The sequence below is a fragment of the Dama dama genome, chromosome 9 (assembly GCF_033118175.1).
Source record: "Dama dama isolate Ldn47 chromosome 9, ASM3311817v1, whole genome shotgun sequence".
In the NCBI taxonomy this organism is placed as follows: domain Eukaryota; kingdom Metazoa; phylum Chordata; class Mammalia; order Artiodactyla; family Cervidae; genus Dama; species Dama dama.
The window spans coordinates 84,811,469-84,838,611 of NC_083689.1; the positions used below are offsets into that span (position 1 = coordinate 84,811,469).

Here is a 27,143-nt window from a genome sequence, read left to right on the forward strand (position 1 = left end):
TGGTATTCTTAGAATTTACCACCATCTGAGAATCTCATATTTGTTGATCAAACCAATAGGTTCATCATTAGAAAATGAAGAATGTGAGCTTTCTCTCCACCTTGAGAATAATCCCCTGGATAAACACAGCTCACGCTGCAGTCAGACACCAACTGAAAGAAAGAGGCATCTTTTAATAATGGAGGCATGTAGAACTGGACAACTTCAGTGGATAGGGATAAACTGAGAAGGAAAATTGTTTAATTTCAGAGAAGACATGGAGCTACTCTCTGGGCTGACCCAGGTTGTCTCAGATGATGAGTGGCTATGGAGGTGACAAAGCTTTATTGGTGTGAAACAAATATAGAGAAAATAAGCTTCACTTGCTTTTAGTGAAAAAAAAAAAAAAAGTGGGTTCAGTGAATTTCCTCCTGAAGATTGGAGCAAGTAGCCTGTTGTGTTTCCTAAATACATCACCTACAAAGAGATAAGGACTCCAGAGTCATCTTATGCTGTGCCCTCTAAATAATGCTAAATGAAGGGCTGAAGAAACCATACTACCCAGCAATGCTTTAATGTAATGCTTTGCTTTTCGGTGGCTCAGCAGTAAAGAATCTGTCTGCCAATGCAGGAGATACAGGTTTGATCCCTGGGTCAGAAAGATTCAATGGAGAAGGAAATGGCAACCCACTCCAGTATTCTTGGCTGGGAAATAAGATGGACAGAGGAGCCTGGAGGACTATAGTTCATGGGGTTGCAAAGAGTCAGACACAACTGAATAACTAATCAACAATTCTTGCATATCTGATCATCCTGGACAAGGTCCCTTCTGCTCAAGAACAGTCTTAGTATTAAGCCTTGACACTTGTTAGGGAATTAAGGGCACCACATCTGAACAGTGAACTTGTTTTTATTTAAGCACTATGGAAACCCATAGGAACTTTCAGTATTAGTACCAAGCAGGTTTGTGTGTGACTTGGCCATAATACAAGAGGTTTGCTGGAAAAGTTAAGATGATACTTTTCATCTGTGTGAAAACTTAAACATTAAAGAAAGATGATTTAATTTCATGTTACCCTTAGACTTTCTTCTCCAAGGTTGTTCAAAGTATTCCAAGTAAGTATGGGAAAACTTTTAAAGTAAGCTTTTCTGTTTGAATGTCAGTAACCCAAATTGTTTTAGATGTGCTTGCATTCAAGTTGTTGCACCAGTAATAGACTCTTGCACTCAAGAATCCATTTTTAAATACCAGAAATATCCAGAAACTGTCTTCCACATTGAAAATTCAGAAGGGATGGAAATATTAACAAATATGTTCTTTTTTATTGGAGTATAAAGTGCTTGAGAAGGACTTCAGCAAGAAAATTCAAAACCTTTTTTTAATATAGCTACATATGTAGCTTAAATATATAAATCTATTCAAGGATACTACAGATTCCTGGCACTGCTAACCAGATGAACAAAATAAATTACACTTTGAATCATATCAAAAGAGAAAAATAAACAGTATATTTGGGGATAATACTATTGCTGATTTAGTAACACTACAGATATATTCCTTTTGTTGCTGTTTTGTTAACTTTGCAAAATATAGGAAATGGGAATTGGTAGGTGTTTACAATTTGAAGTCAAATATATCAGAAAAAGGATGAGTTAAACGTCTTTTCTTGAAATAATGCATTTATGGGGTTTGACACAAAGAAGAATAGCTAAGATTCTACAACTCAGAAGAATCAAGAGATACTGCAGTAACACAAAATTGACTTTTAATGTTTGTTTACCAGTTCATTGTATCTTACAGAAAATGAAAACATTTTTTTTTTTTTTTTTTGTAATACAGATATGGTTCTTCTCCTCAGATTTGTACTCAGTAGGTATTAAATGCCTTTAAATACTGACTTCCTTTTAATCAGGTGGCTTAATAATGACTTTTATATTTTTCATTTCTTTCATTGTACATCATTGCTGTGCTGGCAGTAGTGAGCTACGGTACAGTTAACTTCTCAACACAACTATGTCATTTATCCACTGATCATTCTTTATGTATTCTATGCTGAGAATGAATAAGTAATTCCCTTTTCATCCTTCTGTCCTTAGTGGTCAACTACTCCTTGAGACCACCATATTCTTTGGAGCACTGAAATCAAGAAACCCAGTATGGCTGCCAGCAACCAAATTGGAGTCTCCTTTGAGACTACTTCTAATTGCCAAAGTAATAAGCGAGTATATAATTGCATAAAATAAAACTTTAACAGGTACCGGCCCCCTTTCTATGAGAGAAAGTTTAAATTTACAAATACCATATTTGGCTAGAAATTACTGTGATAAAACATGGCAGCAGTTGGTAAAAGATGGCTTCCAGTGTTAATGTAGCTAACTTGTTTTCATTATTATACTGCCTTTTATATGAATCATTTCTTTTTGTCTATTTTATCAAATGTAGGCTTGTCAGTGAAATATGCAGATATATTTTGTTCCTTAAATGGGCCAAGTGTTAATTATGAACAAAATGATCAAAACAAGATTTCCTAACCAGACTCCCATCTCATCCCTCTGTTGTTCTTAGTACCCAAGTCTGAGGAGCAATTGTTGAATTAGTCAGTGTTAGCTAGTGTTGTGCCAACTTTCCATTAGGAATTGTGTTAGTATAACCTTTTTTTTTTTTTTTTTTCAGACATTCTCAGTGAAATACCTTGAGGAATGAAATAGGAAAATAGATATTTGGTGAAAATGGCAAAACAAGAACATTAAAAAGAAACTCTTATTCAAGGAGGAGTCCAAAAGGGTATGGGAATTCTGATCCTTTGAGGGAAGTCAGAAGATAAAAATTCTGCCCAGCAGTATTCGTTCTGTTAAGATTTTTTTTTTTTTTAAACAAGCATGGAAAAGTGGTGTGCAGTCAGTCTAGATTTTAGTCAGCTAACAGTCACTCCAAAGATTTTTATCAGCACCAATTCCTATACTAGTAAGTATTCAAAAGTTAAGAAATGCTACTATGCTTAATATTATAAAGGTAGAGTTTTGCAGCAATAACTGGAGTTTGTATATCTGCTTCAATAGAAATTTCTTTTTCCACTTGTACTTCCAATAAGATTCTTGTAACGTGGGCAATAATCATTCAAGTATGGATTTCCTCCAGTGAGCTGACCCCACTTTTGAGGTACTAGAGTCACTGTTTCAGAGATAGTCCCTCTTTAAATAATATATTCATCTTATCTTAGACCATTCAGGTATTTTTAATTTAGAAGTTTGAATTCTATTTGTATCAGCAGTGTTTGAGTTAAACTTCATAATCTCTTTGGATTTATATTTTTGTACAATTTGCATATCCAACCTACTGTAAAAATGTGCATGCATACATTCTCATCTTTTAATAGTAAAGCATCTGAAAATTTCCAGATATGCTTTTGACAGAAGAAATGATCTACTTTTATTTACAATATTCTGCCTAGATAATATATGAGTATAGTTATGGTTTCATGGACTTCCAATTGTCCTATACCTTCCACACAAATAACTCTACATCTATAGAGTAAATTTATTAGAATTATTACAGAGCTTTGAAGGCAACCACAATCAATTCAGGAAACAGATTTATTTACTCATGTTCATGGGAGGAAAATCTACATAAAAACATTCATGAAAGCATATCAGCTATGTCATACTTGGATTATTATACTAAATCCCATTTATTAGAACTCATTGTGAAACAATGGGAAACCATGAAATGTAATTTGAATACAAATATTGGTCCCTGTGGGGTTTCAACACTCATAAAAATATAGGAAAACCGAGCTTTATTTAAGATTGGAGCTGCTAATGGGGAAAGTTGTTTTTTGAAGCTGGTCTTACCCTTTCATATAAAGCCCTGAAGATTTTAGTGTAAACTCTATGACAGCTTCAGCATTTCATTTAAGCCTGATGATGATCAGCAAGAAAGTGATATCCATCACTGTTCACATTTTCTATATGGAGAAAGGTTAAAACTACTTTGTTGACTTTTTTACCCAAACACAGGCACCAGTTGGACTTTCTAGTCTTATACAAAGAGGAATAATAAGAATTCTGAAAGTTGGGTTCTTATATCTTGGTTAGGCAAGTATAGTTATTTATTCCTTCTATGATTTGAATTTTTGTCATGTCATGTAAATAAGAAGGAAGTATTAAATATTTTAAAGTTAATTTTATAGGACAAGAACAATTCATAGGCTAACATAAAATCAAGCTGCTAAATTTTACAATTTTTCTGTCCAGCAGTTTATCTATATAACTGCCCTGAGTAGATGCTAAATGCTGCTTAGCAAACGGCCCTTAGAATTTAAATATATTTCAGTAAAGCTACTCAAAAGAAAACAGTTCTTCTCAGGCATGTATAATTTTAATTAGAAGAAGGTAGGAATCTCTCATTGGTTAAATATGATCTGCTTATTTTAGTTTCATACTTCATATAAATGGGAGTCTTAAGGGGTTTTAACTGTGCTTGTTATACATTGGAGTTCATCTGATTTTTTTTTTTTTTTTGGTCAAAAAGGCAGGATTTTAAAGAGTAAAATATTCTGACTGTCGGAGCTTTGAAATATTTTAGAAAAGTATAGATTGTTCCCTTGTGAAACTAAGTGTTGTGCAACCTCTCAGAACCTCAGTTTATGTAAAGAAGCCTATATTTCAAATCTGTTGCTCTAATCTGTTTATTGTAGTGCATTTCAAAACTGTACAAATGTGTAAAATTTGTGCTTGTGGCAGCTGCTGCTCTGAGTAGCTTTACTTTCCTTAGTTTAATCCTAGCAATCCTCAAGCTATTGCATGCCCCGATCATGAAAGGATACTTCATTGGGATGATGTAGCCTAAACAGTTTGGCTCTAAAACCTCCATATGTAGTGCTTCCCTTAAAATTATATTAATTTATAATATATATTGAATGATAATAGCTTTACAAAAACAAATTAATGAATTGGTCTTTATGAAAATGACTCTTTACAGTAAGTAAAAAAGGGTTATCACAGTTTTGGTAACTTGCATGAGTTCATATTGGAAAAAAAAATAAAACCTTTCACTTCACATGTTCTTAATGACTTTCAAACTGCCGTGCTTTAGGGGCACGTTCAGTTGTATGCTCTGAAGCAGTAGACACCATACAGCTTATGCTTTTTATCTGGGAAACCCACAAAGCGCACCGCAGCCTCGCTAGGACTGCAGCGCCTTCTTGGCCTAGAGATGGGGTAGCGGACACTGCCGTCCGCCAACCAGCCTGCATCGCAACGGTCATATCCCAGAAGTTTCCAGGCAGCGAATATCTGGCCCACTTTAGCAATCTGAGCACCATCATTGAGACAAGCCTGCACCGCTTCGTCGTAGGTCAGCTTGGTGGGGTGGATCAGGTAATAAAATCGGCCTGCAGAGAGAAGGAAAGAGGGTCAGTGGGCCTGTCTGCAGCTCAGCCCAAGAGAGACGGAAAGAGCCCCAAATGGAAGTGTTTCTCAAGGCAGGGGGATATAAAGCAGTGTCTGTAGAGGTTCTGAAACATAGGCTAGTCAGTTAAAGGCAGTAACCCTAGATCTCTCTCCATTAAATTAGTTTTTTCCTTGCCCCTTAATGTGTGTTCAGACATGCCCTTTTAGAGCAGTGAAAAAGAAAAGGGAAATGACAGATGCAGTCTCAGCCAATTAGTGGCTAAAAGGGCCCTTCTGTAGCATTAGAGAAGACAGAATTCCATGTTAAAAGCAAGAGCTATTTAAATTCTAGCTGTAGCAAGACTGAAGCCCAGCACAAGTTTCTGGAGAGGCAAAATTTGAATGTGAAAGGATCAAAAAACATTCCTGACAGAAAAGTCCATTTAAAAAAAATCAAAAGCCCTCAAGTCCCTTTCATTACAGGTATCAATAAGGCATTATTCTTATTCAAAGACTACAGTATGAAAATGCAAAACATACAGGAAGTCACTTGCCATAAATAGTACGGACTTAGAATGTGAACCCAGTCTGTTCACTCACTAGCAGAGAGGAAGAAGTTAGTTGTTTTTTCCGACTTCCCTCTGTGGGAGCTCTGACACCTAACCATTTCTTGATTTCACAAAAAAGAGCAAGTTAGCTCAACCACTTACCTCAGTAGTGTTCATTACCTAGATTCCTTCAATTTGTACTAAATATGCATAAAAAGTATAAAATATGACACCAACTAACTAAAGTCATAGGCACCTACCAGTGCAAGATTTTCTCAGACTTTTAGTTTCAGGTAGAATAGGATCAGACTCTTACCAGGTTACATATTGTCATGTGATACCCTCCTGAAAAGTGAAAGTCGCTCAGCCATGTCCAACTCTTTGGGAGCCCATGGATTATACAGAATAATGGAATGGGTAGCCTTTCCCTTCTACCAGGGGATCTTCCCAACCCAGGGATCAAACCCAGGTCTCCCATATTGCAGGCAGATTCTTTACCAGCTGAGCCACAAGGGAAGCCCAAGAATACTGGAGTGGGTAGCCTATCCCTTCTCCAGCTGATCTTCCCGACCCAGGGATCGAATCGGGTTCTCCTGCATTGCAGGTGGATTCTTTACCAACTGAGCTATCAAGGAAGCCCTGATACCCTCCTGCCTCTCTTCAAATATAGATTATTGAAGTCTAAATTAGTGCTTGTCAGTTCTTTCTAGACTAAAAGGGTATAATTTGGAGAACGGGTAGTGGTCATGGGAGCATTAATAGAGGGTTAGTTCTATCACCTGTACCTGAGGCTGGCAAACTATAGCCTGTGAGTCCAATGAGGTTTTATTAGAACAGCCACACCCATCTGTTTAAGATTGTTCACGGTGGCTTCTGTGTTGTAGTATACAAAGTTCCATGAAGTAGTTGCAACAGAGAGCATATAGCCCACAAAGCCAAACATATTTACTGTCTGACCTTTTGTTGATCCCTGATCTCTTTCTGTTTTCCCCATAGCATATCAACAGGCACCTAAAATGTAAAATAATGGACCTGGGCCAGCCTCATGGGTTTGCAACCTGCACAGTTACACTGGGCCTCATGCTTGATTTAATGTTCTACTGTGTCATCTTAAAATTTTTAATAATTTTTTTTTAGCAAGGTGGTCACATTTTCATTTTGTACTAGGCCCCACTGTCACATCACTGGTTCTGGAAGAAGCAAGATAGGGTTGGGAGTTGTGCTGAATTCAACTAATCAGTCATCAGTACTGATGCAACCTGGATCTCTCACTTCTGCTTTTGCCTCCAATGTTATTTCTACTTAATTTTCTTGCAAAGTTCTCTTAATCAGAGCTCTCTCTTTATCCAAGCTCTCTGTCCTAAGCTTTGCTGATGATCTGTGAATAACTTGACATTGTAATTTAAAGAAGAGCATGACACAGACGCCATCCTTACTTCAGTGGAGAGATCTATATCCTATGGAGGGCACACAGTGGCAGCATCTTTGGCAGTAACAAAAAGACTCCATAAAACATGACAGTCAAACTATTTCACAATAGCAGTTGGATGCAATAAAACCAGAGCATCATGGAAATATGTACTTTTGCTTGGTATCTGTGTGGATTTTTTAAAATTATGATATTACAGAGCTTCTTTTATATGAAGCAACACTTCAAAGATTTTCCTCTTTTTAAGTAGATAAGATTAAAATTTTAACATCATATCATAGTATGCATTGGTCTCTGGGATAGCAAACAAGGTAGTATGGTTAATATCTTACCATTGAAATTGGATGTAAAACAGAAGACATCATATCTGCTTTTATCTTTGTCCCAAAACCCATAGTTCCTGACGCCAGGCACTGTGTTCTGGCCTCCACAGGGTTCTCTGGGTTTTGTGATGGGATATTGCACAGACCCATCACTGAGCCAGCCAGCATTGCACCAGTCCAGCCCACTCCGCCAGGCATCGTACAGCTGATCAAAGGAGGCAATCACAGCATCCTGGTCCAGACAAGCCTGCTGTGCCTCATGAAAATTCAAATTGTAGCGCCCCAGTCGTGGAAAATAAGGGAATACTACACCTGTCCAAAGGAGAAAGCAAGGACTCGTTAGTGGCACAAATATTAAGAACTATAAGCAAACCCCACTTGAGTGGGGAAAACAGAATCATCATCAGATGAAGTAGCAGCTTTTTGTTGTTTGCAGTGTTTTCTAATGGTTCCATTTCCCTTCAAATAGCCTCTCAACTCTGAGCATTTCACAATGAGCTATTTGGTCTGGTAACTTCAGTGATTTACCTGTTTTGCTAAGCATTCAACTCAAGCCTCACAATTATCCTTTCTGAAACGATTCATCTGCAAATTATAGTTTTCAAGTTGCCCTCCCTGTGAACTTACCTTTTGCATATCTAACAAAAACCTAATTAAGCAGTCTTATTTCATATTAATAGGGTAATTTTTTTACAGTGAGGCACTTCCATAAAAAGCATCCTGGCTCTCTTATTCTTTTGTCTCAGCTTTTACTGTAGCTTAACTTAATCTTATTTTTTTTCTCTCCTTGAACAATATGACTAAAATAAAAGCTTTACTTTTTAAATATTTCTATTACTATTTTTCAGCTTCCATATTCATACATTGCAAAGTGAAACTAAGCTTTTCTAAACATTGATATTGCAAATAGAAAACAAAAGCCTTTAGAAGTTTGTCCTATACAAGGTAGGTACAAAACAGACATCTGCCAAAGGGACTGCCAAAGAATTAAATATTTTAGAGGACAAAACCCCTTAGTAAATGTAAGCACTTGGTGAAGATTTGGCGCTTGACTTTGCCTGGGAATATGCAACAGTTTTCCAAAGCATTTCTTTAGGTTGGTTCAAATCAGATTTTTATAGGAGATGATTGAGCTGTCTCACAACTTTCTGCACAGTTTCTTTAAAGAATAAGGGTTGCATCATAAAAAAGCAAAGTTGTATTATTTGTTGGACTTTATGAAGGACCACTGAGTCAAAATGTCTCCTCCATGGTGGCTAAAAGAAAATTAATTTTGCCTTGAATTTTTTATTATAATGAGTAATAGTTCACATTTTAGCATGTGGAATGTAAAAAACTGTCTGACTCACACAGTAATTTGGTGGATTATACCAAATGTGCTTTTTTATGAGACTGCAGACCTTGTGCAAAATGGATGCACAATCTACTAATAGTGTAACCAGTTGCACAGAAAATGTTTTCTGTTATCAGTTGTCCTGGAAGATTTTACAGGAAGAAATTTCAAGAGCCTAAATCAAGTCATGTCCACTGAAGGCCTCTGCAGGACACATTTGTCCCTGCAGGGCAGTCCAGCTGGCACCATCCACTAGAGGCAGAGATCCAGGAAGGCTTCCTGATCTCATCCTGCCTTCTCAGGTTCTTGGCTGAGAGATCTGTAAGCTGAATTGGAGCCAAAAGTAAGGAGGAAAAGACTCTCTTGGTTGCCTTTGCCCCCTGTAGAGAAGGGGGGGTGGGGGTGGGGAAGGCCTGGAGGCGACTCCTTCTAAGAAGGGCTGTGCCCAGGCATCCAACTAAGAGCCTAGTCAGCGCTGAGAAGGAGCCACTTGAGTGTTCCCAGTCCCCTCACGCTTTGCATCCTCTTTTCTCAGCAAGCCCAGGAATGCCAATGGAAAAGAAAATATTCCATTTTTCCAGTAAAACTTTCCTTGGCAGCTAGACCTTAAGTGAGAGAAAATCTCAATGTATACGAACCTAAATTCAACCATTTAGGTTGAATTCCCCCCATTTCCCAAATAGCTCGAGATGGTAACATTGGAGAAAGCAGGCTATTTTAATTTGTAATACTTTTAAAGACCTAGGCAACCTCTCAAGTTTTAATTCACCAGACTGATTTGGTGAACTCCCATAGGCATTGGGGAATTTTTTCTGTAGTCATTTGTCCTTGATTAACCATTGAATTATGTTTGATTTAGTTCCAAAAACAGTGTAATATATTTTTGAGTTCCTTTTACATTTAACATAATTTCATGCAATCATTTCTCAAAGTCAAAGTGTAACCCTATATTAAAATTTCACTCTTTTTCAATGGTAAGAGTAAATGGTCAACTTATAGTAACTCAAAAAATTTACTTAGCAGATTTTAATCAATATTTGATGCTGGAAAGAACAAATTCTCTGAAATCAAGGTCAGTGTCCACATCCTCACCAACGTTTTAAAAGTTTCACTTTATTGTACACATTTCAACAATCAGATGTTTTGTACGGGTGGGGGCATTTCTGGAACATGTTTGTTAGTATTTTATTTATTTACTCGTTTTACTTCCAGCTAGTTAAGATTTCAACATCTAAGACTATAACTGCAGAAACTTTCTTGGCTCTGTGGAAAAATGTGCAATTCCTACAGTTGAATTATTGAGCAAATGGTGATTACTTTCATCCAGCATGACAAAAATAAGAAAGTTAAACTTTCATGAGTGAGAAAGAAAGGTATATGATTATTTTCCAAGTATGATTATTTTATACTTATATGTCAAAATATAATCAAAAGCTCTTTACTTTTCTCTGAAAGGCTGGTATGCATTACTACAAAGGGGATTAATAAGAAATATCCATCACATGGAAAAGGATAATATCAAGTGATGTGAGTAGTTTAGTGAATTAAAATATGTTTTAAAAGCACATTCTTTAAGACTTATAATTGCACAGTCCAGTTCATCTTAGTTGTTGGCAAATATCATTTTGTTGGATATGTGAAAGGTTTTCATGCCATGGTGTATATTAAAGCTAAAGGAAATTTCAGTAACTCCATAAAGTAAATATTTTTAATAATAAAATGGTAGAGGCCATGCAGAACAATTTTACTTTCCACAGTACCTCTCAGAATGCCTTTCAGTGTTACATACATATATGAAGTTAGCTTTCTATTTCTAAAAGATCTCAGACCGTATTTTTGTGAATTAGCCCCATTTTCATCAGTGGAAGACCAATACAGTGGGAGATTGGAAGTACAAATATCATGTTTCTCATATCATTATCTATATATTTATCGATTGCTCAAATGAATTCTGTAGGCCAAGCTACTCATGAATTTCTGGTGACACTCTCCTTGTTATATAAGGCTTATCTTTTGCTGGGTGTTGTTTCTAGCAATGTGGGTAATTTGGTAGTAATCAGAGGGCTTTACCCTATCCAAGATTCTATATGAAAAAAAATTATGTTTCCACAACTAATTCCAACTCATATGTAGGTCAGTTTTTCAAAAGGGTTTACTTTAAAAAAAAAAATCAGTGTGATTTGAAAAACAGACTTTAAAATACAACTAAGAGCAGGCATTATGCTGAGTACTCTAGGATACCTTGAGTTTGGGGTGTAGTGTCTTTCTGCAAAGAGTCTATGATTGTGTGTACACACACACACACACACACACACACAAATCTGACTCCAAGACAGAATAGAATCTTATAAATACAAACCATACAATTTTGGCATCTTGAAGGAGAACAATTTTTTTCTAACTGGGAAAATTCTTTGAACGACATAGCATTTAATCTGGTATTAAAGGGCCAATATGATTAAAGACATAGTACAATTACAGTTGGAAAGGCAGCTTAATTATGACATTTAAAATGATACACTTCCCTGGTCTTATTTATGCATGTTAGAAGATTGACAAGGAGCTTAAGCAGAACTTGCCTGATTGGGTGATGACCCTATGTAAGGATGTAATTGATAGTGAAAAAAGGTCAGAACCTGGAATAAGAGCTAATAAATGATAACCACAAGGTATCGCTTCTGCTGCATGTGGTTTACCATAGCCTTCCAATTCTTATGTATATAATTGCTGCACTGGAGCATCTACCCAAGACTAGGTGGAAATTGTCAAGTCCCTCATAGTGTCTGTCCTTAGCAATCATGGTTCCTCAGGTTTTATTCTATGATAGCACTGTGGCTATCATTAAAATTTTTGTAGTTTTATTTTAAAATGAATTCTTATCTCAAGTTGAAATATATAGATAAAATAATATCCTGGATTTTTTCTTGAAAATTATTCAGTGGGAGTAGATAAAGCAGGCTAAAGTAAGATTGGCTATCTGATGGCACTTTTTGAAGCTGGATGATTATATATAGAGGCATGTTATACTCTTCATCATAGTCTTTCTCCTTTTTCAAACATTTGAAATTGGTGATAATGAAAAGTTAAAAAATTTTATCCCACCCTATAGCCATGCTGAGCCTTAAATCAGTCAAACTGGATGCTAACTACCTGTGGCATCTGTTACTCACATTTTGGCCTTTGAAGAGTTTTGCTTTCAACCTGTGATGTTCTCTTTCCCATTTTGTCATGCTTTCTGTGCCATGAAGGTACCAAGTTCACCTCTCATGGGCCATATCAAGTGTCTCTTCCTTTAGAGTGCTTTCCATTGCATGGCCCTTCCTTTGCATGCAGGCTTTTTTGTATTGAAAGTATAAACCCATTATATCAAACATTCACTCACTTATAAACTATTTACTGGAGAAGGGAATGGCAAACCACTTCAGTATTCTTGCCCTGAGAACCGCATGAACAATATGAAAAGGCAAAAAGATATGACACTGAAAGATGAACTCCCTAGGTCAATAGGTGCCCAATATGTGTCTGGAGAAGAGTGGAGAAACAACTCCAGAAAGAATGAAGAAATGGAGCCAGAGTGAAAACAATGCCCAGTTGCGGATGTGACTGATGACAGAAGTAAAGTCCGATGCTGTAAAGAACAATATTGCGTAGGAACCTGGAATCTTAGGTCCTTGAATCAAGGTAAGTTGGAAGTGGTCAGACAGGAGATGGCAAGAGTGAACATTGACATTTTAGGAATCAGTGAACTAAAATGGACTGGAATGGGTGAATTTAACTCAGATGACCATTATATTCCATTTAGCAGGTGAAAAGTGAAGTTGGACAAGTTTGCAAATATTTACAAAAAAAATGTGATTAGAGTTACAGTAGAAATCTGTGGCCTGAGAACATCATAGCTGCGGGTGGAGGGGATAGGGCTCAGGGTAGCATTGGTCTTTGATTTTATCTTTAAAGGATTGTATTGTCTCTAGTTGTTCAGAAATGGATTCATATAGATAATGTTAAATGCGGAACTGTCAGTCACTTCAAGGCAGATCTTCTGGTTAATGACTGTTTCTACTCTTCCTATAGTACACAAGAGGATGGAAGAACACTCTGCAATAAAGGGGATTAGCAGCTGTAATAGACACACCAATTAACGCAGCATGACTAAAAGACAGTCCCTTGATCACCTCCCAAATAACTCTGGGGCCTTTAAGAATCTTTAGAAAGCTTCAGAAGAACTGAGACTATCAAACACCAGTGCCTCTCTGGAACCTCTATTCTTTTACCCCAACAAAAACTTTCTCCTTACTGCAAACCCCCAGATCATAGTAGATAAAAGCAATGACTTCATTGAGTGCCCTTGGAATCGAATCTAGTCCTAGCTCTTACTCCTAACCATGTTACCTTTGGAAAGTTTTCCCCAAGTTTCAGCTGTCCAGGGGTATTACTGAAAGTGAGCAAAATAAATATGCATATGATTAGAGCAATCTGTTTGTACCTACTTACTTTAACAAGTTCCACCTTATTTTAAAGTACTTACTTTTGAAAGTATCTTAGAATCTTTAATGGACTGTAAGATTGTGGAATGAAAGGAACCATGTTTTAGAATTTTTTGTTTCTCATGGTACAACAACAGCACTTTAAAAAATATTTATCAATTAAATTGGTTTCTTGGGCACATTTACTTAGTTCATATGCATATACGTTATATGGTAAAGAAGTATCCTGAAAGCATGGAAAACATGGAGATTTGGGAAGGTGCAGGGCTTATATAGGAAAAATTACTCTTCTTACAATTCCCCTTCAGCATATCTAAGTGTGTCTTAAAGGAAGTCTCAGTTTGACTATCGAGTGTATTATCCTCTAAAATGTGCTAAATTTCCTTTTCAAAGAGACAGCAGGCTTCATACTCAAAGCCATCGTCAAGCAGTTATAATTTAGAAAGACCTTATATTCATTGTACTTATTTTTCTGGTTTCCTTCTATTTCTGGCAAATTATATTGTTTTCTATTTATTTAAAGTGTATTGTTAAGTAAGTGTAAGGAGATAACAAATATGGCATATGAGTTACTTAAGTTTAGGAAATACTGTGGTATCTAAACATGGACTTTAAGAAGAAAAACTAACAATTGATAATATAGTTCAAGCTATTGTTCATAGATTGGAAGCCAATGTACAATACGGATAAGTAACTTGATCTGGTTATAAAACATATTATACTGACAAAGCTGGGACTAACATAAGCATCTTAGTCCTCCTAGTTTCCATTGCCTGATGCCCCTTTGATAACAGAAAGTGACCCTCAATTAATATTTGATGATTACTGTCTTCTCTAAGCCAACTACTTCTTTCACCTTTAATAATGCCAGTGTTCATGGATATTAAAGTGAATCAATAAACACTCAAAGTATAAGGTGGTGTGCAATCAGGAGCCAAGAACCACAGATAAGAAAAGGTCACAAAAAATGTACATTACAACATCAAGCAATGTATCAGACACACAAAGCTGATAAATCTGTATGCATGTAATGGTACTCTATTGGATTCAGAAGGTCACATCTTCAGTGGTATGCTAGTGGACAAAATAGATATTTTTCCAAAAGCCACAAATCTGTCCTAGAATGTAGAAAGAACTTATAGCAAACACATACCTATGGTTTATATAAGGAAGGACTATTCCATTAATGCAGTCCAAATTTGTTCTCTCATGTAAAGAAATGCTCAAATTCATGAATGAAGAGTGTCTAGAGGTATATCATTAACTAAGGGGAAGTGTAGAGGGCTTTGGTAGAGGCAAGACAAGATGGCACATTTTATTGTTTAGCTTTGTATACATTTTGGTCTTTGAACCTACTAAGAGTGTTGAGAGTGTTAATTGCTTAGTCATGCCTGACTCTTTGTGACCCCATGGATTGTAGCCTGCCAGACTCCACTGTCCACGGGATTCTCCAGGCAAGAATAACGGACTGGGTTGCCATTCCCTTCTCCAGGGGATCTCCCTATCCAAGGATCAAACCTGGGTCTCCTGCATTGCAGGCAGATTCTTTACTCTCTGAACAACCAGGGAAGCTGAACTTACTGAAAGTATTGCATATTTAAGAAATAAAACTTCCTCCAAAATGCCTTGACCATTTGCTATTCAGTGTCTAGGAGACTCTGGACCATTAACAAATTTACTTCTTTCCAAGAATGTTTAAATAAATCTAGAGGTTACTTTTTGTTAAATTAAGTTTTCACAGTTATTTTACAGAATACAACTAAATTTATTTTAGTTAGCAGATGTCCTTCACAAACTTGCCATTATTTTGAAACTGAGACAATTTTAGAAGCATAATAAAAAGCCTCCACTCTGCATTTCTTAATAACTATGTAATGAGATTTAAATTTTGAATGGCATAAGGCAGTTCCTGAATATTGTTAATTCAGTTACACTGCACATTTCTTCTACTTGCAAATAGCTTCAATTTTGCATATAACCATTGTGTATAAATTTCAAATATGAAAACTTGAATTGTAGACAGACTGCAAATTACAGTAAAACATGCTTTACATGGACTTTTGGTTTCTCACATCAGCACTGGGATAACCACTGGACATTACTTGTCATGAAAAAAAAGCAAGGATTAATTATCATTCCTAAGTTTAACACGATACTTACCTTGTAAATCTAATGCTACCACAGCAGTATCATCTTCTAATCCTTCAATCACCTCACACTTATATCTCCCATAATCCTCTAGAGTAAGGTCTGTGATCACCAGAGAAGCATCATTATCACTGCCTCCTTTCAGAAACACTCTACCATGGTAGCCTCCATAGGTTTTCTTGTGGTATCCCATGGAAACAAAGACATCCACTTCCTTGAGGTAATCTGAAGTTAGCTTGGTCCACTTAATCCGGATTTTGTGGGTTCCTGAGCCAAATGCTGTAGGGTCTCGGTAAAATTTACACGGCAGTGTAACATTGCCACCTCTGTGTGAGAACACCTTGGCTTGTTCTGCTTCCACCAGCAGACGGGGGCCATTTTCTGCTGTAATTGGAAAAAAGAGAACAAATTAATATGCTTTTAGACTTTTATAATATTAAATATACTACCTATAGAGGGTATCTGGTGAAGAGTAGCATTGAAGATAAGCTTCTCTGCCTTGTTGAGCAGTGACCTCCTTTAAATTACAGAGAAAGGTGCCTCTAGTACCTAGTGGGGTTCTATAAAATAGTCATGTCGTTTAAGCCACTGAAGAAAGGGAAAGTTGTACATGACAATCAATGAGAAATACTGGCTCTAAGATTCTACAGTCATCTTAAGTTTGAGGATGTCATCATAAATTCCTTTTTTCTTCTATATTTAAATATAAAAATGTAGAAATAAGACTAAGAGAAGTGATGGGGAACCATAATTATTTCATCGATATAAACCCAAAAATTCAAATTGGGTAAATTGATCTTTCCTCAGCTGAACTTTCTAATACAATAAGCCTGTATTGTATTTAGGGAAAAGTTTATGGCAACAGATTAATGTTCATTGAACTGTTCTGGCCAAAGAACTTAGAATGTTCTCCCATCTCTGCCTTCAGATATACATCTGTGATATGCCATTCTGGCGCATTTCAAGCAACATGTATGTATTTTATTTTCACACAAAGGCTAGACCTCAGAAAGGCATTTTTAGTGAATGTTTTTTTAAAAACTCCAGATTTTGAAATATATTCCTCAAACTTTGAATGGTAAAAGTGTATCCAAAGTTATATTTCTTTTCTAATTAACCAGATAGTTATTTGTTTCTTTATTCCTTTAAATCTCCTTCTACTGTGCCTCTGCTTTTTCTGTGTCTTGGTTTACAGAATCTTCTCACTTCACTTCTGCCTTGACTTGCCCTTTAGCTTCCTTCCTCCAAGGACTTTATTGCCTTCTCAAGAGCACTGTGATATTCCTAGCCTGCCAAATCAGCAGGGCTGCCAGGCTCTGGATAGCCAGTTGTTATTTTCAGATCTTGGCCTTCTCTGGGGTTCCCCCTGGTTCGCTCATTGTGCTTTTGACCTTGATGAGCTCTCTTGAGAATATGCAAGCTTTGAAAATGAGAAAGCGCTACAAGAACTCCTAGATGCACATACCCTCTCATCTACACACAGCTTTCAAAGGCTGCCAAAGCTGCCTTTCAGGCAGTCTTTCCTTCTTTAGGCTGGAGGTTCTGAATCAACCTTGGTCGTGAATCATTAGTGGTATACAGGTCATCAGGCAGAGTAGTTGGTCATCTCCAGGCAGATCTCAAAACTAAGTTCTGAGATTAGTTATTTAACTAGTTATTTAATGGCATATGTAACTTTCTTTAAAATAAAGTGTCCAAGAATAGACACACTGATTCCATTTTTATTATAAAGCAATCAAAATATTAAAAAATAAGCATATTTAATTTATGTCAGCTCTAATCTTCAGAAATGGAATAGTTTAACCACTTTTAAAGCCATCAGTGTCCTACTTTGAATAGTTTTTTAAAAAATGAAAGGATAGTGGCTCAATTATCCAGCTTAAAAAATCCTGGCTAAAAAAATCCAGCTCATTAAGCATTTCCTTTGATTCTCTTTGTCTTCTTATTTAAGCCCATAGATTCATAAGACATAACAGGTGAATCTATTCAGCTCTACTGCATGTATGATATTCCACCTGCAATATCCTCAATGACCACACCCATGTTCTACTTAAATATTTCTAGTGTCTTCTTTCTGGGAGGAGGAAAAAGTGCTGTTTAGTAAGTTTCTCAGCCATGCCTGAGGCTCTACATGGATCTACCCAGTACCTTGGGAGGACACCTGGAGCTGGGTCTTTCCATGATGGGACTTGAGACATGACATGGAAGTGAAGTCAAAGTCAAAGTCACTCAGTCGTGTCTGACTCTTTGAGACCCCATGGACTATACAGTCCATGGAGTTCCCCAGGCCAGAATACCGGAGTGGGTAGCCTTTCCCTTCTCCAGGAGCTCTTTCCAACCCAGGGGTTAAACCCAGGTCTCCCACATTGTGGGTGGATTCTTTACCAGCTGGGCCACAAGGGAAGCCCATATAAGACCTTCAAAAAGTTGAAGTTTCTGATTCTCTCAAGTTGTTTTTTTTTTTTTTTAATCTTTTCTCTTATATTGGAGCACAATTGATTGACAATGTTATGATAGTTTCAGGTATACAGCAAAGGAATTCAGTTATACATACACATGTATCTGTTCTTTTTCAAATTCTTTCCCTATTGAGATAGTTACTTAATATTGAGCAGAGTTTCCTGTGCTATAAAGTAGATCTTTACTGGCTATCCATTTTAAATATAGTAGTGTGTACATGTCAATCCCAAATTCCCTAACTATCCCTCTTCCCTACCCTTCCACCATAAGTTCATTCTCTAAGTCTGTGAGTTTGTCTCTGTTTTGTAATTAAGTTCATTTGTATCACTTCTTTTTAGATTCTGCATATAGGTGATATCATAAGGATAGTTCTCTTTGTCTTACTGTCTCACTAATGATAATCTCTAGGTCCTTCCATTTTGCTTCAAATGGCATAATTTCATTCTTTTGAATGACTGAGTAATATCCCGTTGTGTATATATACCACATCTTCTTTATCCATTCCTCTCTTGTTGGATATTTAGGTTGTTTCCATGGCTTAGCGCTTGTAAACAATGCTTCAGTGAACATTAAGTGCCTTTCGGACCATGTTTTTCTCTGATATATGCGCAGGAATGGGGTTGCTGGATCATATAATAGCTCTATTTTTAGTTTTCTAAGGACTCTCTATACTGTTCTCCATGGTGGCTGTACAAATTTACATTCCTGCCAGCATTCTCTCCACACCCTCTCCAGCATTTATTGTTTGTGGATTTTTTGATGATAGCCATTTTGACTGGTGTGAGGTGATATCTCATTGTAATTTTGATTTTCATTTCTCTAATAATTACCAATGTTGGACATATTTTCAAGTGCCTCTTATCCATCTTTATGTCTTCTTTGGAGAAATATCTATTTAGGTCTTCTGCCCATTTTTTTGATTGGATTGTTGATTCTCTCATGCTTTTTACTTTAAAGTCAAAGCTAATGCCCAAATGGATTGGGTTAAGGGGGTGTTACAGTAATTAGGAACAAGGGCTTTGATGTATCAGAGACCTTGTTTTAACCTCACCTTTTCAGGTTTCTAGCTTTCTAGCTTTGAGCAAGGGGTGTAACACCTAAGCCTCAATTTCTTTATATGTGAATTAGAGATAGTAATATCTACTATGTACAGTTGACATAAGAGACACTGAAAGCACTTAAAATAATAGCTGACCAAGGTATTACTCTGCGGAGTTTTTCCACTATATTTTTCCAGTATGATACTGCCTGATATTGCATATAATTTTGACATATATTAACCTTCCATGGTTCCATTATAAAGTTTTGAACCATGTTGAGTAAAAAACTACATACAGAGCCACCTGTGTTATATAGGAAACTTGGAAATTATTGTGTGGTTTAGCATAATCATAAGGTATTCCAGAATGAATACAAGGCCTGAGTGTTTTATAAATTAAAGAGTTAAAGCACAGATCAAAAGTCTTGTCTAAAGGACTGAAACTTCTAATTTTTTCTGAGGTTAACTATAAATCATCTTGTAGTGTTTTAGAAGTATAAACTTCTGATTTTTTTTTTATTTTTTTTAAAGTACTATTATACTCTAGCATTGTGAGTAGATGATGACTTATGTGGTAGAATGGTGAGAACTAAGCAGACACCAAAAAGCCATTGGATTGCCACAAAATAATTTTTCTAACAAGACTGCCAGAATGTATAAATTTCTACCATTCTTATTTTTTGGACAGCTGGGGTGTTGAGGTAATAGATGCCAGAAGCCCTGGCTGAAATTCAAAAAACCCTATGAAAAATATGTAATGTATAACACGTTGAGTGACTGAAGGCCATTAATGTTCATTAACCTAAATCCCCAACCTGACCTTTAGAACAATGCATTTTATTAGTTTGCTTGCTTTTAGAAGCTCAACACTGCATATTATAAAGCATTGAACACTGCTGGTGGGAGTGGCCTATTGTAGAGCAGGTAAGATGTAGGAAAGAGCAGGATTCTGTTGCAGGCTCTGGTAGGGCTTAGCTGTTTGAGTGACAGGTTTATGTCTTGAGACCATTGAGCTTTAGATTTGTATCCAGCTGCCTTTGGCAGGTTGTCATGACAGGGATCAGCCAGGAAACACAGAAAGCTGGAGATGGGGAGGGCAGGAACAAAGGGAACCTATAATGCTGAAGACAAACTTTGCACAGTCGTACCTAGAGTAAGTTTTGAATCTGATCCTTAGATTCAAAAATGTGAACTAGTTTGAAATTAATGTTTAAATCAAAACTATTCAATCAATAGGGCACTTGAAAAGCAAATCAAATGCAAAAGATAAAAATAAACCTTGATCATCAGAATGAGTATTGCTTATCCCTTAAAATTTTTCTTTAATTAGAAAAACCTAAGCAGCATATATGTGCTCATTTTAGGGGCACTGAATTTTTTAAAAAGTCTATCTGTAAGTTACAGGAATTTCACATTTTTATTAGTGCGTGTCAATGACATTGACTTGAAAAGATTTGATGACCTTCAAGACCACAGTTGTCTCCAGGGGAAACAGCAGGGCTTCATTATTATTTTATGAATTCTGCTGTGAAGTCTAGAGGACATCATTCAATTTCACCAAACTATGAAAGCAATGGCATGACTGAACAACTGATCTCTGTGTCACTCTGTAATTTAGAGGAAATCTTTTAAACAATAGGACAAAAACAAATAGTTGCAGAAAAACAGTTTAGAAATATGGTATGGGAATATTACCTATTGTTCTTAGTTCTATTAAAAGTGTAATCATGGTGGGGGTCAGGTCATTGATAAGGAAATAGAGATAATAGAAAAGGAAAGGTGTTATGAGTCTGAGTTGGTCTTTTAAAAATAAATAACTTTTGGATTTTACAAAACAACCACTCCTGGTATTAGTTACTTTCTCACTGGTGTATAATGAAGGAACCTCCAAACTTTTAGATTTTCTAGACCAATAAAATGTAAAAGGAATCCAAACAGACAAAATGGAGGAATATATTTAAGACGGCTAAACAAGAACAAAAAAATACTCCCAAGGAAAAATTCTACCATTATCATTTGATTTTTTATTTTCTACATATAACATAAAATTTGCCATTTTAGCCATCATTAAGTGTACAGTTCAGTGTTATGAATTATGTTTACACTATTGTGCAACCACCACCAACCATCTATTTCCAAAACTTTTCATCACTCCAAGCAGAAAACTAATTCCTCCTTTACATCCCAAGCTAGTCAGCAGACACTCAAGTGCCTGTCCAAGGATGAGCAACCAGGCTGGATTTGTATCCTTATGCCTGTGCTTACCACAGTCTACTGAAAACAGTCATTCTGTCTGTTTAATGACAGTCTCTCTAGTGCACATCTTGTTATATTGTTCCTCCAGCATCAAAATAGTGTCTGGCCTGTGATAAGTGTCTGTACTGAATTAGACTAGTGCCGCCCAGAGCCTGCACTCAACTATGGTAGTAGACATGGACCCCTGCACATGCTTTATACCATAATATAACTCTAAGATGAAAACACTTTTATAAAAACAGCTAAATACATGTATTAAAGACACAATATTTAAAAAGAAGAAATGATTTAGACATTTATCTCTCATGGTATCTTACACATTACATTTGAGTAGGATATATAATTTAGGAAAAAATTATCTTACTCATTAACCTTTAACTCTTTATAATTACAGTTAGTCCTCCATATCTGGGTGTGCCTCTTTTGGGATTCAGCCAGTTGGGGATAAAAACTGTTTTTCAAAAAATGCCAGGAAGTTCCAAAAAGCAAAATTTGAATTTGTTGTGTGCCCAGCAAGTATTTACATAGCATTTACATTGTATTTAAAGCTATTTGCATAATATTTACATTGTTTTAGGTATTATAAGTTATCTAGAGGTGATGGAAAGTATAAGGGGATGACGGCTGTAGGTTAGGTGCAAGTACTGCAACATTTTATATAAGGGACTTGAGAATCTGAAGATTCTGGTATCTCAGATGAGTCCTGGAACCAATCCCCGGCGGATACTGAGGGATGATTGTATTTTGTTTCCTTCAGATTGGAATAAACCTAATTGTTTCTGAAGTTGCTTACTGGGAGTCAGAAACTCCCATCATTTGGTCTTGATTCTGATCTGTCTAGTAAGCTTTGCATCAGAAAGTTTTACAAGGTTCACCCCCACTGTTGCCACCTTCCACTTCCACCCCTATCCAGCCTTTATTGCCCTTCCGGAGGGCAAACTGCTTTTAGTTTATCAGAGACAGAGCTTTAGTTTCTTCCCCAACTCTTCCTGACTGTAAGAACTCTGAGTCTCTGTGACTCAGTGCTTTAGGAAGGACAACCTGATGAGGGTAGGAAAGAGTCTCTGAGGAAGATCATTTCAGCCCTCTGTCCTCAGCGAGTTGATCTGAGTTTGAAATCCTGTTGGATTTATCCCTAGCCCATCTTTACTTTCATCTGGAGTTCAAACACTGATCTGAAAACTTGTGAGATTATGTGTACTTCTGACCGTTTGTGTGAATTCAAAAGAAATATATATATTTGCCTAAACTAAACTATAGAAGGAATCACTGGAAGCCCAAGAAACTAATAACCATGATAGCCTCTGGGAAGATAAGGTAGCTGTGTGGGTAGAGAACTCCTGAGAGATTTTCACTGTGTATACTATACTTTCATAGTTTAAAAACTTTTGAACTGTGTATATGTATCACCTGATCACACACTAAACAGAAATGGTATAAAAATACACAAAATGGTTGAGGGAATTTAATTGACGAAATAAACAAAAAAACTTTGCCTAGAAATACACACAAGAAGCTGGTAGCTAGAATTGTAGTATACCATTATAATTGCAGGATTATAATTTTGTAGAAGACCTATGGTTAGGTTAATTAAAATGTTATCTTTAAACAGGTCTTCAAAACATGAAAGTTTTATCTCATTTTTTCCCCCAATCCTTTAAGATGCTGCTGACAAAGGTACTGACTGTCATCTAGTTTCGACTATAAAGGAAGAATCTAAAGCTGAAGACGAGGTAAGTGAAGGTTACTCTTTGCTGTAAAGTGCTTACTGCTGTTTCTCACACTCTGTGACGCTGCCTTTTGGTCTCAGAGGCTACAAGAACATACTCCTGTCAATACCCCTCCACCCTCTGCCAGTACCTACCTGCTCTCTAACCACTGTATAGTCTTTGTCTCCTGTTAGTTCCTGTCAGCGGAGAAGACAATGGCACCCCACTCCAGTACTCTTGCCTAGAAAATCCCATTGACGGGGGAGCTTGGTAGGCTGCAGTCCATGGGGTCGCTATGAGTCAGACACAACTTTGCGACTTCACTTTCACTTTTCACTTTCACACATTGGAGAAGGAAATGGCAACCCACTCCAGTGTTCTTGCCTGGAGAATCCCAGGGACGGGGGAGCCTGGTGGGCTCTGTATATCCCCAGTGCTGGCTTCGTCTACACCCTACTCCCCTGACTGACCCTCCTACATAGCTACCCCAGACCCCAGCTAATGATTGTTTTAGCTTTAGATCAGAATGTCTCCACCATGATAGCTTATCAAAGGGGAGGTGAAAGGCATTCCCCTCTGCTGGTTTCCCTGGTAACTAATGAACCAACCTGATTTTACTTCTCCCTGTAACTAATAACCTTCCCTTACCCCTGGGAGCAAAGACTACAGCCAGGTCCTGTCCACTCTCTGCCACACACAGTGGGGTGTTGCTCCAGGACCTTGCTTCAGACATGTAAGCTCCCTCATCCATTAAACCATTGATGACTTCGTTGCTGATTTCAGGCTCTTTCTTCAGTCTTGAGGCTGGGCAAGTGCACGGCTTGTAAGCCTATGACGTTCAGCCCAACACTTGCCTTAGAGCTAAAGCAATTCTGTGATGGGTGCCCAACACCAGAATATAGCATTGTTTGTTGTTGATCTTGTATGTGTACCACATTATTATCATATCCAAGTTCTATAGTGAAAAAATAACAGTAAGTGCTATCACTATTTTTCTTCCATGTATTTTTATTAGTTGGAGGCTAATTACAATATTGTAGTGTGTGCTACCACTATTTTAGAGCCTAAAGGTTTTTTTCAGAGACAGTGGAAATCCACCCCACCCCCACAAAAAGATAACTTAGACAAATTTTTGCCATATAAAAAGGTAAGCTTCTTTGCTGGAAATGGGCATCAAGAGCCTTCAATTAGCTTGAGGGCGTCCATTGAACCCAGTTCAAAAATCTGTGTTCTGAACTGTAAACCCAAAACTGTTACTATCTTGAAAAATATTGTCTGTTTTTAATTCCTTTTTCTTCATCTGTTTTGACCAGGAAGAAGAAAAGTGTGGTGAGGGTGTTCAGCTCTGTTCTGCTGACTAAGTTCTTTGTGGGCTTTTGTCTTTGCACATTCATTCTTGTTTCATCTGTTATCTCAGAAGCTATAGTTTATTGATTAAGCCTATGAATTATGCCTCTTACATTGTATCACTTAAGCTTTATGGCCTCGGTTTCCTCATCAGGAAAATAGAGTTAAGTCACCTGCCTCCCAGGGTTCTCATTAGGATCAGAGGAGGTCATACACTGAGAGCTTAGCCTAGTACCTGGCACCCTGAGTGCCCAGTAAATGTTGGCTCTTACTAACAAACACACACTTAGTGGCCCAAGTGTGCTAGGTGTGCAAACCAGCTTCTGTCTTCAACGTTGTCTTCTTCACTGTGCTCTTTCAGAAGACAGTTCCTAAAAGTACTGAGTCTCAAAAACTTGCACCTCATCAACCTATGGTGATTCTCCTAGTGGTTCTTAACAGCGTAGGAGCTTAATTCAGGACCACCACTTTAAAGCCTTAAAAACAAATCAAAACCTGTATCTATATAATCCAACTTCTTCCTGCCTCTTCCTCAGTTTTCTTTGGGGTTCCAGACAGTCTTCATTTGGGGGTAGGGGTGGAATGTATGTATACGTAGCTGTCACCCCCACCTTGCTCCTCAAACTTCTCTTCAGAATCACTACGGCAGCCTGTAAGACAAGTTTCCCCAAGGCTCGAAACCAGAGCCTTTTTTCATAGTGATTTAACTTCTGCTGGAACATAGTTGTATCAACTGAATGGAACAAGATAGGAGCCATTTTCACCTACCACTTTGCTCAAAAGTTTTTAAGAGAAGGCTGAGATGGAGGCTGTATGATTCCTGCTGGGTTAGGAGCACAAGAATCAGCCTGCCTGAGTTTGAACATCAGTTTTACCACTTAATAGCCAAATGACCAGGAGCAAGCTACAGATGCTCTCTCAGTTTCAGTGAGGATAACCACTTTTATACAGTACGGTGGGGAGGACGGACTGAGATGATCTAGGTAACGCACATTCTATTGTGGATCACACATGCTAAGTGGTTTTAAATGTTACTATTAATTTATCAGTATTATTGCCATTGGTAACTTCAATATAACTGGTCCCCAAACTAGAGACAGTCATGCTAGCTGTGTCAGGCCAGAGGTGTTTGCATTTGTTAATAATTTTCAGAATTTAAATTTATCCTGTTATCAATGATTTATGGATAATGAAATAGCATTTGATTTCCATTATTTGAGACAGAATAAAACCAAATTGAGAAAAAAAAAACCAAATTGAGTTATCACCTAGAGAAATTAAGAAATACGTTATAAGAAAATAAAATTGATTGTTTCATTAACAGTGAATTACAATCTTTGAAGAAACCTGCTTTCCAGGATTTTAACTGTAATACAGGCTTATTTCAAAGGGTATGGAGAAACTGAAACATTAACATGAGTCATTCTTCTTCATTAGGCTGTAATTAACCATAGTCCCTAATTATTAGAAACACGTCTTCATGTGGTAAAGGGCCCAAATCTACTTGTCTCTGCTCAGACTGCTTCCATTTTGTGGTGAAATATAAGGTCAAGTTACCCATAATTTGCAGAAAGGACAGTGTTGGTTCTCTACATTGCTATAGTTACTGTCTTCATTTAGTGTGAAAAACATCAGGATAATACTGTCCAGAGTCAGTTCTGGAGGCAAAAGGGAACTGTTGATTCTTTACTTAATCAATGATCATGAATTAATAGGCTATAATGTGTCAAGAAGCGCACCGGCTGCAACGGGACTGCGCAGAAGCGTGGCCCTGAGGAGCTACCCCTCGCCAAGGTCAGGCTCCGTGACCGAGAGTGCCAGGCTGCCATGGCGCAGGAGCAGCTGAGAGGAGCTACCCCACGTCCGAGGTCAGGGACGGCGGCCGAGAGGAGCTACTCCTACGTCCAAGGAGCGTCGGCTGCGTGGGCACAGGAGGGCTGAGAGGAGCTACCCCACATTCAAGGTCAGGAGAGGGCACCGTGAGGAGATACCCCTCGTCCAAGGTAAGGTGCAGCGGCTGCGCTTTGCTGGAGCAGCCGTGAAGGGATACCCCACGTCCAAGGTAAGAGAAACCCAAGTAAGACGGTAGGTGTTGCGAGAGCACATCAGAGGGCAGACACACTGAAACCATAATCACAGAAAACTAGCCAATCTGATCACCGGACCACAGCCTTGTCTAACTCAATGATACTAAGCCATGCCGTGCGGGTCTACTCAAGATGGGCGGGTCATGGTGGAGAAGTCTGACAGAATGTGGCCCACTGGAGAAGGGAATGGCAAACCACTTCAGTATTCTTGCCTTGAGAACCCCATGAACAGTATGAAAAGGCAAAATGATAGGATACTGAAAGAGAAACTCCCCAGGTAGGTAGGTGCTCAATATGCTACTGGAGATCAGTGGAGAAATAACTCCAGAAAGAATGAAGGGATGGAGCCAAAGCAAAAACAATACCCAGTTGTGGATGTGACTAGTGATAGAAGCAAGGTCTGATGCTGTAAAGAGCAATATTGCATAGGAACCTGGAATGTTAGATCCATGAGTCAAGGCAAGTTGGAAGTGGTCAAACAGGAGATGGCAAGAGTGAACGTCGATATTCTAGGAATCACCGAACTAAAATGGACTGGAATAGGTGAATTTAGCTCAGATGACCATTATATCTACTACTGTGGGCAGGAATCCCTCAGAAGAAATGGAGT

At 37.6% G+C, this 27,143-nt stretch overlaps 1 protein-coding gene across 2 annotated transcripts in view; it reads right to left on the reverse strand.

The window, feature by feature from the left end:
• Positions 1–1,723: 1,723 nt before the first annotated feature.
• HAPLN1 (hyaluronan and proteoglycan link protein 1) overlaps positions 1,724–27,143 on the reverse strand; it is a 77,341-nt gene continuing 51,921 nt past the window's right edge. For both annotated transcript variants that reach the window (XM_061151960.1, XM_061151961.1), the window contains exons 3-5: positions 15,648–16,019; positions 7,680–7,982; positions 1,724–5,372 (exon numbers count right to left, since the gene is read on the reverse strand). In XM_061151960.1, the coding sequence (XP_061007943.1) occupies positions 5,083–5,372; positions 7,680–7,982; positions 15,648–16,019 (965 nt within the window). In that variant the 3' untranslated portion in view covers positions 1,724–5,082. The remainder of the gene's footprint in view (positions 5,373–7,679; positions 7,983–15,647; positions 16,020–27,143) is intronic.